Genomic DNA, 12,740 nt, shown 5'->3' on the forward strand with positions numbered 1-12,740 from the left:
AATAGCAAGAAAGTGGTAGAATCACTGCATCGTGGGTTCCAGGGAAAGAAGAATAAGTAGTCAGGTTATCACAGTGGGCAAGTAAGAAGAGGGGAGGTCGTGGGAGAACGTCTGAGATTGAGACTACCCAGAGGGTGCGGGTGGAATCAAGGAATGATTAGAAGGCTAAGGTAGGATAAGTGGAAATGGCCTCACAACCCCAAGGTCTATGTGGCTACTGAATTACCCTGAGATTGATGAGGAACTGTACTGGGGTGACAGCGAGCTTAGCTTGACACTATAATCAAGAAATGAGGGGGAATGATCATTTTTAGAAAACAAGTGGTCTAGAAGAGGTTTTTCAAGCACTACTGACATTTTGGATTGGATGATTCCTTGTCTGGGGAAGCTGTCCTGAACACTGTAAAATGCTCACTCAGTAGCATCCCTGACCTGTACCCACTGGATGTTGCTGGTACCTGCCCCAGTAGTGGCAAGCAAACTTTCTCTGAGACTTTGCCAGATATCTTCTGGGGCGCAAAGTCACTCCTGGTTGAGAATCACTGATCTTAAAAGCAGCAATGACAAACTAAAAAAGACCCTTACCTGACCCTTGGCCCACGGTTATCAGGAGTGAGGGAGAACCCATTGCTAACAATCTGAGAGGGTGATGGGCAACAGCATCTTCTGGGAAGACCAGATTTGGGTTAAGGAGGCTGACGGGAATGTTTCCAGAAGAAGATGAGACTAGAGAGAACATGTTAGTGTTTATGTCAGCCTCAAGAAGGAAATACACCCCAGAAGATCTGACAGTCACCATCTAATGACTTCGCTTGCTTTGCCTGACCCAATTCACCTCTCAAATGAGCCAACCACAACTTAAGGAATCTTACAATGCAGATTTCAATAATTTTATTTAATATATGCTGAGTTTGTTGATATAGAAGAAATCGAGAGTTCCCGCAGAACACACAAAATATATACAGAAAAGTCCTTGGCAGGGCTGAGGCACCAGTGCTATTTCCTCTCCCCAGAATTCTCTAGCAGCTAATAAGGCACCTTATAAGAATCAAAGCTTTCAGTTAAGTTTCCAGGCATATACACACAAGCAAAGATGATTCTCTAAAAATCAAAATGATTTGAGGGGGTGGGGGGTGACGGCGTCCAGGTCACCTGCATCAACCGAACTGCAATAGACATGTGAGATGTATTTCAACACCCTTTTATTAATGTTCTACTTGTACACCCTACTCCAAGAGCTATCCTTCAGGATTTGGGAGGCAGGAGGAGACATGGTTCAGAGAGGGAGGAGGGAGACACCTGCCCAAAGAGCAAGGTCACATTATAATGGTTACAAAATATGTACCAGTAAATCCACTGAAAGTGTGTTAAAGAACCAGTGGATAAGATAGGGGAGGGGGCAGTTATATTCCAAGGGAAATATCTAAATTACACAGCTCAGGGAAAAATTAAAAAGGTTATAATATATCAGAAAGTAAGGAGCTAATTTATCCCCCACCCCATGACCAAGTTCCAAGGGCATCGATTCTTCCACACCCATACAAAAGAGAAAGAACACACACCAACCTACCTTAAAGAGAAACACAGTCAACCATCCACAAGTACAATCGGTGAGTAACTCACAAATAAGCACTTGAACTATAAAATAAGATAAGGCACTTTGTTTTTAATTTTATCAGTCTCTTCAGAATTAATTGAGCTTTGGAATCCTCTGGAAACCTGAAATCCAGCTGTCTGGGGTTTTACCAGGAAGCATCAGAGTGCCACAGTCCTGAGTAGACTCGTCGAGGTGCTCGGCCCACCTATGTATGTGCACTCAGACTTCTCAGTCAACTTCCCACAGCAAGACCAGTGAGGACGACCAGGATGGCCTTTGTGCCCATGGCCACAGCCTAGGTACCCACCTGCAGAGTACAAAGAGGAGAGGAAAAAACAACCCTGAGAGTGGAGTCCAGGTACCACGGAAATTGAACCTCCTGGCAACCCTGGACATTCCCTAAGAAAACCCCGATGAGAGGAACAAGCTAGCTGACCCTCCATGATAGGAGGATTCTCAAGACTCATCACAGCAAATCAATGAAAGTCAACAAAACTCTCTCAACAGTGTTTAAATGCACCAACCAAAGGAGAGGAACTAGTTTGGCCTTTAACTGCAAAGTGAGAAAGGATTTGAATTTCAATTGTAAAATGAAATGAAAAAGAAGGGTAGATTAAAGGAAATGAAAAGGGAGGCAGGTACGGGAGTGGTTATAAGGAAGGGTACAAAAGCCCATTTTATGGCCCACCATTAGAATAAGGACATGATAGAGCAATTTAAAAAAAATAATTCCATCTATTGTCTGCGATCTCCCTACCACCAACAAGAGAGCCAGACCTGGTTTAACTGATCTAATCATCCACTCCTCAATCACTGCCTCATTTGGAATTTCTTTAAGGTTTCAAAAGGGGTAAGATGGGTCTATCTTTCTCAAATTTCTCAGCCTCCTGGAAAGGGTATGGACTGAAATTGAAAATCCCAGAGAAGCATGGGATGGCAGGATTGGTGAACTGTATCAAGACCAAACAGAACTCAGAACTTTCAACCTGCAATATCAGCTCAGAATATAGAAGCCAGATTAAGTGGAACTTCTACTGTGTCTGCACACAAAACAGACTATGCTTCCTAGAAACAAAGCCTCAGTCCCAGCATCCCGACCTAGTGGCTATGTGGCCTTGCGGTGGGGTGGGGGATGTCACTTGATCCCTACTCCTGGAAGACAGTCCCAAGGGTAATGAATGGTGCTCCTCCTTACCAGGCATGGTGCCTCCACAGGCACAGCGCGCGTTCTTCTGGCCTCCACTAGAGCAGAAGGTGCAGCAGTGAAACACACCCAGGTGCGGGCGCCGCTTTCTTCTCACAGTCACAGTGAATGGTGAGCCCTTCCGTGTTCAGGCCAAGAGCAAAGAACAGCACCTTATGAGTCAACAGGGTGTGCTGAGCATTGCTATGTGCTAAACAGTCTAGCCAGGGAGCCTGCCTTTGGAGGGACGAGGACAGTAGTGGAGAAACAGAAGAGAAGACAAGAACTCTGCTCAGCTGGGTGGGGGTAGACACAAATGCAGCAAAATTGGAATCAAGGAGCCTGTGCAGCCTTCTGTCATACTTCTCACCATAGAAACTGCTTGACAGCACCCCTTGGACACTGAGTGGGATCCCACAGAGTCAGTTCTGTTCTCAGTGACATCTGAATTAGATAGGGCTCGTTCTGGTGAGATGGCAGAAAAGCAGAAGCCCATATCCTAATCAGGTTAAGCTTTTTCACAAGGAGTTCTGCCTCCCATGTGTGAAATGAAAGTGCGTAGACCACCTGATATGTCAATCACCTTGATGTGTGCTTTTATGGGACTGCCTTTGGTCTTTAGGATGCTCAGCCTTAATTCTTAAGTAATCTCAGGGGTAATTTGTAGAACTTTGCAACCACAAGGCTGGGACCTCCTGTGGCTCTATCTCCAGTTTCTCACCCACATGCCTTCTCCCCTCACATAGTGGGCTACCCTCTTTCCTCCTGGTCCTCCATCCTGGACACAACACATCTGTTTGCCCATCCACCTATCATGGGACTGTGAATGTATGGAAGGGAGAAAGGTTAAACCTCTGCAGCTAATAATTCTCCAGTAACTCTCCCACTCTCTTTAAGGATAACTTTCATTTTCTAATTTCTATCTACGTTAAACAAAAACAAAAATGTTTAATGTGTGTTGCGCTTTGTCTATTCATATGTGAGAACCACATAGTCTGAGAAAGCACCAAGTAAAATGCCTGGAATCTTAGAAGCCTTTCCAATATTATATCCCCCCCCCTCATTTTAAAGGAGGGTCATGGACTGAAACCTCTCAAACTGTGAGCCAAAATATCTTTCCTTCTTTTAAGTTGATTATCTCAGGTATTTTGTTACAGAAAGCTAACACACAATTCATTTAAAAAAAATGCAAACCAAGCATTAAAGAAATAGGTTCAAAATCTGATTTTGCTACAGAGCTACTGCATGGTGTGACAAGTTTGGTCTTACTCTAACTGGACAATGATCCCTGTACTTGAGTGATTTTGAAGAAAACGGAAGTAATGTACAAAAACATCTAAACTTTCGTGACATACTGTGATTAGGTAAGCAATAAATGGCTGTTGAATGAGTCTGCCTAGTATACAAACTACTAGCCTAAGAGATCGTGATACTGCATAGTATTCTAGTATTCCCAGCCATGTTGTTTTCTGGTTGATGGGAATTTCTGACTACTCCAGTGTTAGCAGATGTAAACAAGAGAAAATCTGCGGGACGTGGATTACCCAGTTTTAAAACACTTCACAAATCAGAAAGTATCATAGTTATTTGTGGAGGAGGTGGCATAGTAACCATGGTAACAGATAAGCATATATGTAAAACAGAGTAGAGAATTACATGGGCAGATGGTTAGGCAGATGGATGATGGTCAGTTGAGAGGAGGGGGTATAACCCTACCAATTATGTCCCAGCCAGTCTGCGTCTGGTCAGTTTGCACAACTCTGGAAAATACTGAGCTAGACTACATTCTGTCTGCTGATTAACTGCCCGTGTTTGGGGCATCTTCCCCAAATTAAGAATTCCAACAAACTGACAAAAAGAATGATAAAATATAAGCAGAACTGCCAGGAGGGGAAATAGGGATAAAGAGTTCTTATGATCACTAGAATCCTCTAGTAAGAATAAGAGTGGCAAAATCTAGGCTTTTTCTACGGTGAGGAGATGGGGGGAAATAAGAAGAGAATCTTACTCAATCTTTAAGCAGCTGATCTTATGATATGTCACCAGATCCCAAAATAACAGAACCAGGGGAGCAGGGTAAAAGGACCCGGGGCCATCATGTGCTGGGTGGGTGGGTGGGGGTGGGGTCTTACTTACCTGCACATGCTGCTTTTTGATGCAGACCCACACGGTGTAGAGTCCAGGTTCCTTGGGGGTGTAGGAAACGCAGTACGTTCCATCCTTGTTATCTTGGACCATTGTCCTGACTGGACTAAATGGAGACAAGAATTAAAAAATCCTACTCCCTCTCACAAACCTGCTTCAGCTACCTACCATTTTAGGATGTGAACTCTTACATCATTTCACTCCATAACAATTTTAAATGTCTCCCAAAGGGGATGCGTCTTCCACTTGTCTCAGAGGTTAACTTTCAGACCTTTCTCTATACTCCAATTCCAGAGAGATAGAAATAGGCTTCTGGCATAACTTAGCAGCAAAGGTAGGTTAAATTTTAGGAAGGGTAAAATTCGGTCCAATCTGGAAAAAGTTCCGCCTATTCCAAAGCTGGGAAGAAGGTAATCTAAGGGGCAGACTAAATCTTTGAGAGAGTATTGGATATAGGAAAACAATCCACAAAAGAAAACAGATTTGGTCCAACTGATGATAACATGTTTGACTACTACACTTGCATCTCCAATAACTCAAAGGACCTCATGTTTCCAGTTTCCTCACTGCTTATTACCCACGACACCAGACTGCACAACACAAACCTGTCTTTCTTATCTTTAGGGAGAACTGCAACGTGGACATTGTCTCCTCCCCGGCCCATGCTCTCTCCTGTTGCATCTTTACAAAGGACGGTGAAAGAGGCTGTTTGCTTTTCCCGAGCTCTGTGGAGATCTGCAAAAAATAAACACTCAGTGCTCACCTCAAAGGCAAACCATGGTGACCACATCCCCAGGTAAGATACCATCTAGCTTTTTCTTTTCAGAACAAAGGTTGTGCTTCCTGCCTATTGTAACCACCCTGTTCTCTTTCCCTTCTGCCTTCCTGAGTATATCTCTTGGGAATTCCTCCTGGGAGATTGGCTCTTGAGTTGTACACGTTCCTGAACTTTATCTTCACTTCTTAAGGAAGCTTTGAAAAGACTCAGGATGGATCTAAGTCCTGGGAGAAGGAAATCTCCAGATCTGTGAGAGGTCAGACACTGCAAAACCACACTCTCTGAGCTCTGGATCCTGCTGGAATAGGCAGAGGATACAGCTGACCAATTTGGACCCTCTGTGTTGTGAGATCGTCTGCAACACAGCAACTTGTGTCAAGCTGGGGGGGGCGGTATCCAAATGCTAGAGCCTTCAGCCCAGCATCCAGATGAACCAGGTCTCCTAGCCCAGGCTTTATAACTAATAGGAGGTCTATGGAGAGGCTCATGAAGGGTATAAAAATCTCCTCAAAGTATATGCCCTAGTTTCATTGGTGTTTCTGGGGGAATAGATCATTCTTAGAGGTATCTTCCAAAGTTATAAATTCCCTGCCAGAGTCAGGATGATTCTTGAACTCAATTTTCCCATCAGGACTGATCTGTGAAACAGATATTTGACTAATCTGCTTCTTTTAGAAATACAACACAGGGCAAAAGAAACCATTTCTTTCCCTGATGGTAGAGGGTGGTGACCAGGGATTGAATTCAGAAGCACTTGACCACTGAGCCACATTCCCAGCCCTATTTTGTGTTTTATTTCGAGACAGAGTCTCACTGAGTTGCTTAGCACCTTTCTCTTATGCTGAGGCTGGCTCTGAACTTGTGATCCTCCTGCCTCAGCCCCCCCCCCCAGCTGCTGGGATTACAGGTGTGCGCCACCACGCCCAGTACCTATCATATTCTTTTACATGCCAATGATATAAGGCTTACTTATACCAAGAATGGGCATGGAAGAAAGGAAAACATAATGTCATCTTCCTCATTGCTCTCTAAGCTCCTACAGAGCATGATGCAGGCAGCTGAGGCTGGCCACACTGAGCTGGCAGACCTCACCCTGCCCTTGTCATTGCCCTTATTTATCTCTGCAGGCACTGTCCGTATTCTAGCCTCTGATGGAAACAAAGCATGATCCCTGGGTTTCTGGGAGTCACTACTTGTCTGGAGTGGAACAGGGTGAAGTCTCACACCTGTATTAAATGTCAACAGCACTCTGACCAGAACAAATCAGAAAGAAAGGGGCAAGACAGCAGATCACTGTCTTTAACCAATTTATCTCTTTTCCAGTTGAACAAGCCCCAGTTCTTGAAACACCATGTCCCTGTCCACTGCCCTCTCAATGCCCATGACAAATGCCTTCCTACCTTCTCCTTGAAGGACACATTTGGCTGGATCCACCTCTTTGGTGTTAATGGCCCCATACACTTCATAGCCATGGCACTGGCCCGCCTTCTCCTGAGGAGAGAAGCTTATGTGATCGTTTACCCCAGGGTGGGTGTTATATTCCACCTTGTTCAGCTTCCTGAGCCGTTCTACCACCACCCCCTTGGTGATGAGGATCTCCAAATCCGAGCCGCTGGTCAGCAAGTGCTCCGTGAACTCCACTCCCGTCCGCATGTCGGCCAGCAGCTGTTCCAGCTGTGCTTTCTGCAGCTGCAGGGAGTTTTCCTTCTGGACCCGGATGTCTTCCAGTTGCTTCAGCATCTTGTTCCGGTGCTCCTCGATGGCCTTGATGTAGCCCTCGGAGAACTTTCGCACATCGGCAGCCACTGCCTCCACTCGCTTCTGGAGAGCACTGTTCACCCTTTTGATCTGAGCCAGGGCTTCCTCCAGGGCCTCCACCCGGGGCTGGGTGCCCCTGAGGAGCTCCCGCACTGAGTCCCCATGCTTGTGGATGACGTTGCTGGTGAAGTCGTAGGGGTGCTCCCGGTGCTCCCCCACCACACAATCACGGCACACAGGCCGGTCACAGAATTCACAGAACAGTCTCAGCTCCTCTGAAGGGTGAACAGGACACAGGATAGGCTTTCCAACCCGACTGTAGCCTTTCAGATCTTTGAGGTCCACCATGGTGTGATAACTGGTTTTCTTCTGTCGCCTGGGAACAAGCCGGTAGGAACAGGATATTAGGAAATGATTCCAAGGTGGAACACAGTTTGGCAGAAGTTTTAGGAGAACAGGCTCTGAAAAATACATCTGAGTTCCATTCCTTGTTCTAACCCCTAACTGCATGATCCTCTCTGATTCATTACTTGTCGGTACAGTAGGACCAATACCTACCTAAAATGGCTGTTATTCTAGAACAAAATAGGAGTGATCTTGGGCTTTGGCTTGTGACTTTTTTTTTTTTTTTTTTTTTTTTTGCAAATGGTTATAAGGCCAAGATGACATCCTAAAACTTTCCCCAGTAATTTGGTGAATTCAGACAAAAAGTCACGGCCTGCTTCTACAGCAAGCTAGAGATGAACACTATGAAAACCAGCACCAAGCTACATAAACTGCCAAATGGCATAGCAATTAAAAAGCTACCTAGCTGGACAAGGTGGTGCACACCTATAATTTAGGCAACTTGGGAGGCGGACACAGGAGGATTCCAAGTTCAATGTGAGCCTGGGTAACTTAGCAAGACCTTGCCTCAAAATTAAAAATAAAAAAGGTCAGTGGTAAAAACAAAGAAAAAGTTAAAAGCAGTAGCTGGCCCTGACAAAAACTTTTATCTGGCTTTCACCTAAAGTATTTTCTTTGACCAATACCTACATCACCCACCATCAGCAGACTACAATGTCCTTTAAGAGTCATCAACATTATTAAAAAGTTAAATCAATGGTTAGAAAAAAAAAATCAAAGCTTTCTTTTAATTCCCCTTTTTTTGTAGCCCTCCAGAGATTCAGGGAAATCCCTAGGAAACCTTGGTACTGCTCAGAGTTTCCCTATTAGCATTTTATTAACTTGAAGCTGAAGTGCCTATCCTGGCACCAGAAGAGTAGTTGCATAGAAATAGGGTCAGCTGTTTGGCTGGCAGCAATACAGTCACAGGGATTGTCATATAATTACCAGATAAAAATAGAAAGAGTGAAGACTACTAATTTGTTCTGTTGGTGAGGCCAGAAAACAAATGGAAGTCAGAACTTAAGAACTATTTTAGGCTAATCCTAAAAGCATGGTCATTTTATATTTGGACATCCTAGATTGGAGTAGGGTAAGATATCAAGGGAAAATGAATGATCCATCTGACAAACTGTTCACAAAGTGTGATAGAAGACATAACTGGCACCCCAAATAATATCTACCTCTCCAAGCTACAGAGTAACTCGATGGCATAAGGCTGAACTGAGGTCTAGTTAATCAGCTCCTATCCTAAGATGGCATTCGTTAAAACACACACACACACACACACACACACACACACACACAGAATAGTCTAAAGATCTGGATTTAAGACTTGATTCTATTACCCATTTACTTACCAAATGTGGGACCTTGGCAAATTCCTTCAATTAATAAATGATGATGAAAATAGTGCTGCCCTTCTATAAGAGTTGCAAAGATCATGAGATCAAGGGCAGAATCTATGCTATTATACTATCCTACCACTTCTCCAGCACCTACTACACTTATGCACTACACAAATGACTGATGATGAAAGGAAACTGAATGCACTTTGAAAAGGACTATGCAAACCTTCACTGTTATTACTACAAGTATTATTCTAAGCTGATGGGGTTAACTACTGTGCTAGAGTGTGAATTAGTCTTTGATCTTTGATGGTATTAGAGAAAGTTTTCCTTTTAAATTACCCACCAAAGATTTCTTTTCTCTTTTTGGGGAGGGGAGGGTAACCAGGGATTGAACCTAGGGGCACTTAATCATTGAGCCACATCCCCAGCCCATTTTTTGTATTTTATTTAGAGACAGGGCCTCACTAAGCTGCTGAGGCTAGCTTTGAACTCACAATCTTCCGGCCTCAGCTTCCTGAGCCACTGGGATTACAGGTGTGTGCCGATGCACCCAGCCAAGATTTCTGTCTTAACACCACTTTGTACTCCACTCTTAAGTCACACAGGTTTCGTATCCCATCTTTACCTATGAGCTTGGCAGCAGAATTGGCAGAGATTGGATTTGCAGGTCTGACACCTCTTCTCCACTTCCCTGTCATTGCACAGGTCACACACCAGGCCCTGGCCTTCCCCATGCAGATTCTCCAGCATGACATCATTCATGGCCAGGTGGTCTAAGGTTAAAGCCTTCACTCCACCTACGGGCAAGTCCACCTGGGCATCACATACAGGACAGAGGATGCCAATCTGCGACTGCTGATTTCGTGGCTTGAGTTCTTGGAATATGGACCCCTCAGAGCTTGTGTCAGAGTCTCCCCCTCGCATGTCCACTACTGAGAAGGGTTCCAGCTGCTCCAGACATGTGGTGCAAACCGTGTGCAAACAAGGCAAGAGCCTGGGGGCTTTGAAAAGCCCCATGCACAAAGGGCAGCGAGTCTTGCCTGAGTTCGCAGGTGCAGTCCCACTGGGGAGTTTGTGCACAAAGCCCAAAAGTGGCTTCTTGTTTTCTGACATTTTCCCAAGGTTTGTGCCCAGTATCAGAAAAGACCCTGGGTAGTTCTATAATGGTGCAGCTGATTAAACCCACCGAGAGAGACAGTTTCCAGAACTTGAACAGAGACCATGGGGAATCGCTTGTTGGCAAATAAAAGGGCAAACGGGAGGTAGAGGATACCTCCAAGAAACCATCCACAAATCTACTCAAGATCTGTGGTAGGGCCCCCTCCTTGCCATGGCATCCCATACCAAACACACCCACGGCCTCCTGTTTCCCAATTCCTCCCCCTTTGCACTTCCAGGTCTAAGTCTCCAAGCTAGCCCTACCGCTAACTCCAAGACCCCTGCCTCTCACTCCCCCCATGTCCACCCGCCTCCTGCAGCCCGCCCCAAAGGTCCCGTCCAACACGCTACAAGCGATGAGGTAGAGGGTCCTCTGGTTCCTTCCCTCTGCGGAGGGCGTGCAGCGGGCAAAGGAGCTGCGAGTCTCCCCTAGCTCCTCTGTGGGCACCTCCTCCCAGCGCTTTGGCCCAGGAGGCCCGAAAGCTGGCGCCCGTCCTCGCACCAATCCCAGTCCTGGTCGACTCCGGGAACTCCAATCACCGTCTGAGAGAGGCGGACCTTGCCGTTCTGGGCCCAGCCGCCCTCCAGATCGACACCCACGTCATCCAATAAGCTTGGGCAACTCCGCATCCCCTGCAGTTCACTGGCGGGGACCCAGTCGGAGGCAGGGCGAGGGAAAGATCAAAGCTAGGAGTAAGCGGCACAGTATGGCCAGCGTCACCATTTTACGAACACTATCCCTTTATCCCAGTCGCAGCCAGAGAGTGCTGATGTGCAGCAGGGTCGGCCTCCTTTTTGCTTTCGGGTGGATCCCAGGAACGCAGACTGAGCTCTCCCATTGGTGGGCGGCGCTGTCAGTTGACACCGGGCTCAGCCCGGAGCATGCCGGGAGTTGTAGGCGTTGTTTTCTGGCTCCGGAGGCGTGGAGAGCGATGGTGGACGTTCTTCTCTTAGGGTGTGAGCCTGCGAGGTTCCTAAATTTTAGCCCCGAAGTCCCTAAGGCCCAGCGGGAGGGTTATAAGAACCCCAGCGGTTCGCTAACTTGTGGCGTTTTTCGGGGGTGAGGGCACCTCAGACTGGTTCTAGGAACCACTTGGGGGTGGGGTGGGGCCACTAACCAATTAGAGTGGAGGTCTCGATTTGGAGGGAACCCCACTCTGGATTCCTGTCGCGTTAGAGGTATTTGTTTCACCCTGTTCGGGGAAGCGTTTAGATGACAAAAGGTGTTAAATATTTATCACCTGAAAAGCTAGGTGCAAAGAAAGTTTGGCTTGATCTTTTGCTGGGACTCAAACCCCTGGTCTCTCACATGCTGGGTGAGTGCTTTGCCACTGAGCTACATGACCAGATCCTGCTGCTTTTTTGTGTTTTTTTTTTTTTTTTTCTTTATCAGCCCTGACTGGTCACAATGGGACAGTGGAAGATGTCAGTGAGGGTCAAGTCCTTTGTGGGTTCACCAACTAACTAGGAAGACGGAGATACGTAGCACCTTAGCTTTATACTTACCTCTTTTAAGGGTTCTTACTAAGAATCTCTGATTTGGTCATATGGGGACCTTTGCTACACCTAGGATCTGGAACCCTTATCTCCCTAATTCCAAAGAATACTAATATGCTGACACCTTACCTTCTGCCTGTCTTCATTATCTCCAGTCACTTTAGCTTGTCTAATGTGCCAGTCTGTCACACTTATTGATGACCTTACCTACTTGAATTGGACCTATGGACAGCTGTTTTATTGATATCTTCATTATGCTATAGATTGTATGCTCTAGGTATGGTTCCTGGAGCCTAAGTTTTAACTGAAAAGCCTCCAGAATATGAAAAGAAAGCTATAAAATTGGAAAAAAAAATGAAACGTCTGGTTATTTCTAAAATATAATGTCAGTTTGGGAGTGTAGCTCAGGGAAAGAGTGCTTGCTTCCTCTGTGTGAGGGCCTGGCTTCCATCCATAGCACTAAAGAAAAGGGCGGGGGGAGGGGGACATGGATCTTGTATGGGTTGGCATCCACTGGGAGGATCTAACTGCAGCATAAGTAAAAAATAATGTCAATGAGTCAAATGCCATTTGATATAAAATTTACATGCCATTTCCAAGATATTCGTGCCTACAAGGGTCTTGAAATAGTTCTTACCTGGGTCACTTCAGCCTCTTGTCTTCTGACCTACCCTAATTCAGAATCTGCTTTCTTCACTCTGGGTTTGCTGGAGTTAAGTCACAAAAACTGTGTGGACTTGTGTTGCTATATATTGTTGCTCTGAACTTCTGGCTCTAAATGCTCTGGTGCTTGGTTATACTTCGTTTCATATCTTATTCATGCTGTATCACATTTCCCATGGCAGGTGTTCCAAGCTTCTCTCGTTTAAGAAGCGTTTTATCATTTAC

At 45.7% G+C, this 12,740-nt stretch overlaps 1 protein-coding gene across 3 annotated transcripts; it reads right to left on the reverse strand.

Moving 5' to 3' along the window:
- Positions 1-909: 909 nt before the first annotated feature.
- Trim45 (tripartite motif containing 45) lies at positions 910-10,795 on the reverse strand. 3 transcript variants are annotated; one of them, XM_026407297.2, is made up of 7 exons: positions 9,823-10,795; positions 9,207-9,230; positions 7,104-7,837; positions 5,531-5,660; positions 4,917-5,031; positions 2,793-2,919; positions 910-1,904 (listed from the first exon to the last, which is right to left on the reverse strand). In XM_026407297.2, the coding sequence occupies exons 1-7, from the start codon at positions 10,308-10,310 to the stop codon at positions 1,756-1,758; spliced, it is 1,767 nt and encodes a 588-aa protein (XP_026263082.1). In that variant the 5' UTR covers positions 10,311-10,795; the 3' UTR covers positions 910-1,755. The 3 variants fall into 3 exon arrangements, with proteins under 3 accessions (XP_026263082.1, XP_026263083.1, XP_026263084.1); XM_026407299.2 differs by having other exon boundaries at positions 1,818-1,904; positions 2,793-2,953; XM_026407298.2 differs by lacking the exon at positions 9,207-9,230.
- Positions 10,796-12,740: the final 1,945 nt, after the last annotated feature.

The sequence above is a fragment of the Urocitellus parryii genome, chromosome 11 (genome assembly GCF_045843805.1).
Source record: "Urocitellus parryii isolate mUroPar1 chromosome 11, mUroPar1.hap1, whole genome shotgun sequence".
NCBI classification, from domain to species: domain Eukaryota; kingdom Metazoa; phylum Chordata; class Mammalia; order Rodentia; family Sciuridae; genus Urocitellus; species Urocitellus parryii.

Bases quoted from the DNA above. Each gene is read 5' to 3' on its own strand.
- Trim45 (XM_026407297.2), bottom strand. From the start codon at position 10,310: ATGTCAGAAAACAAGAAGCCACTTTTGGGCTTTGTGCACAAACTCCCC. The intron at 9,231-9,822 runs GTAAAGATGGGA...TATTAATTGAAG, and splicing joins TTCTGCTGCCAAGCTCATAG to GAATTTGCCAAGGTCCCACA. The intron at 5,661-7,103 runs GTAGGAAGGCAT...TATTTTTTGCAG, and splicing joins ATGTGTCCTTCAAGGAGAAG to ATCTCCACAGAGCTCGGGAA.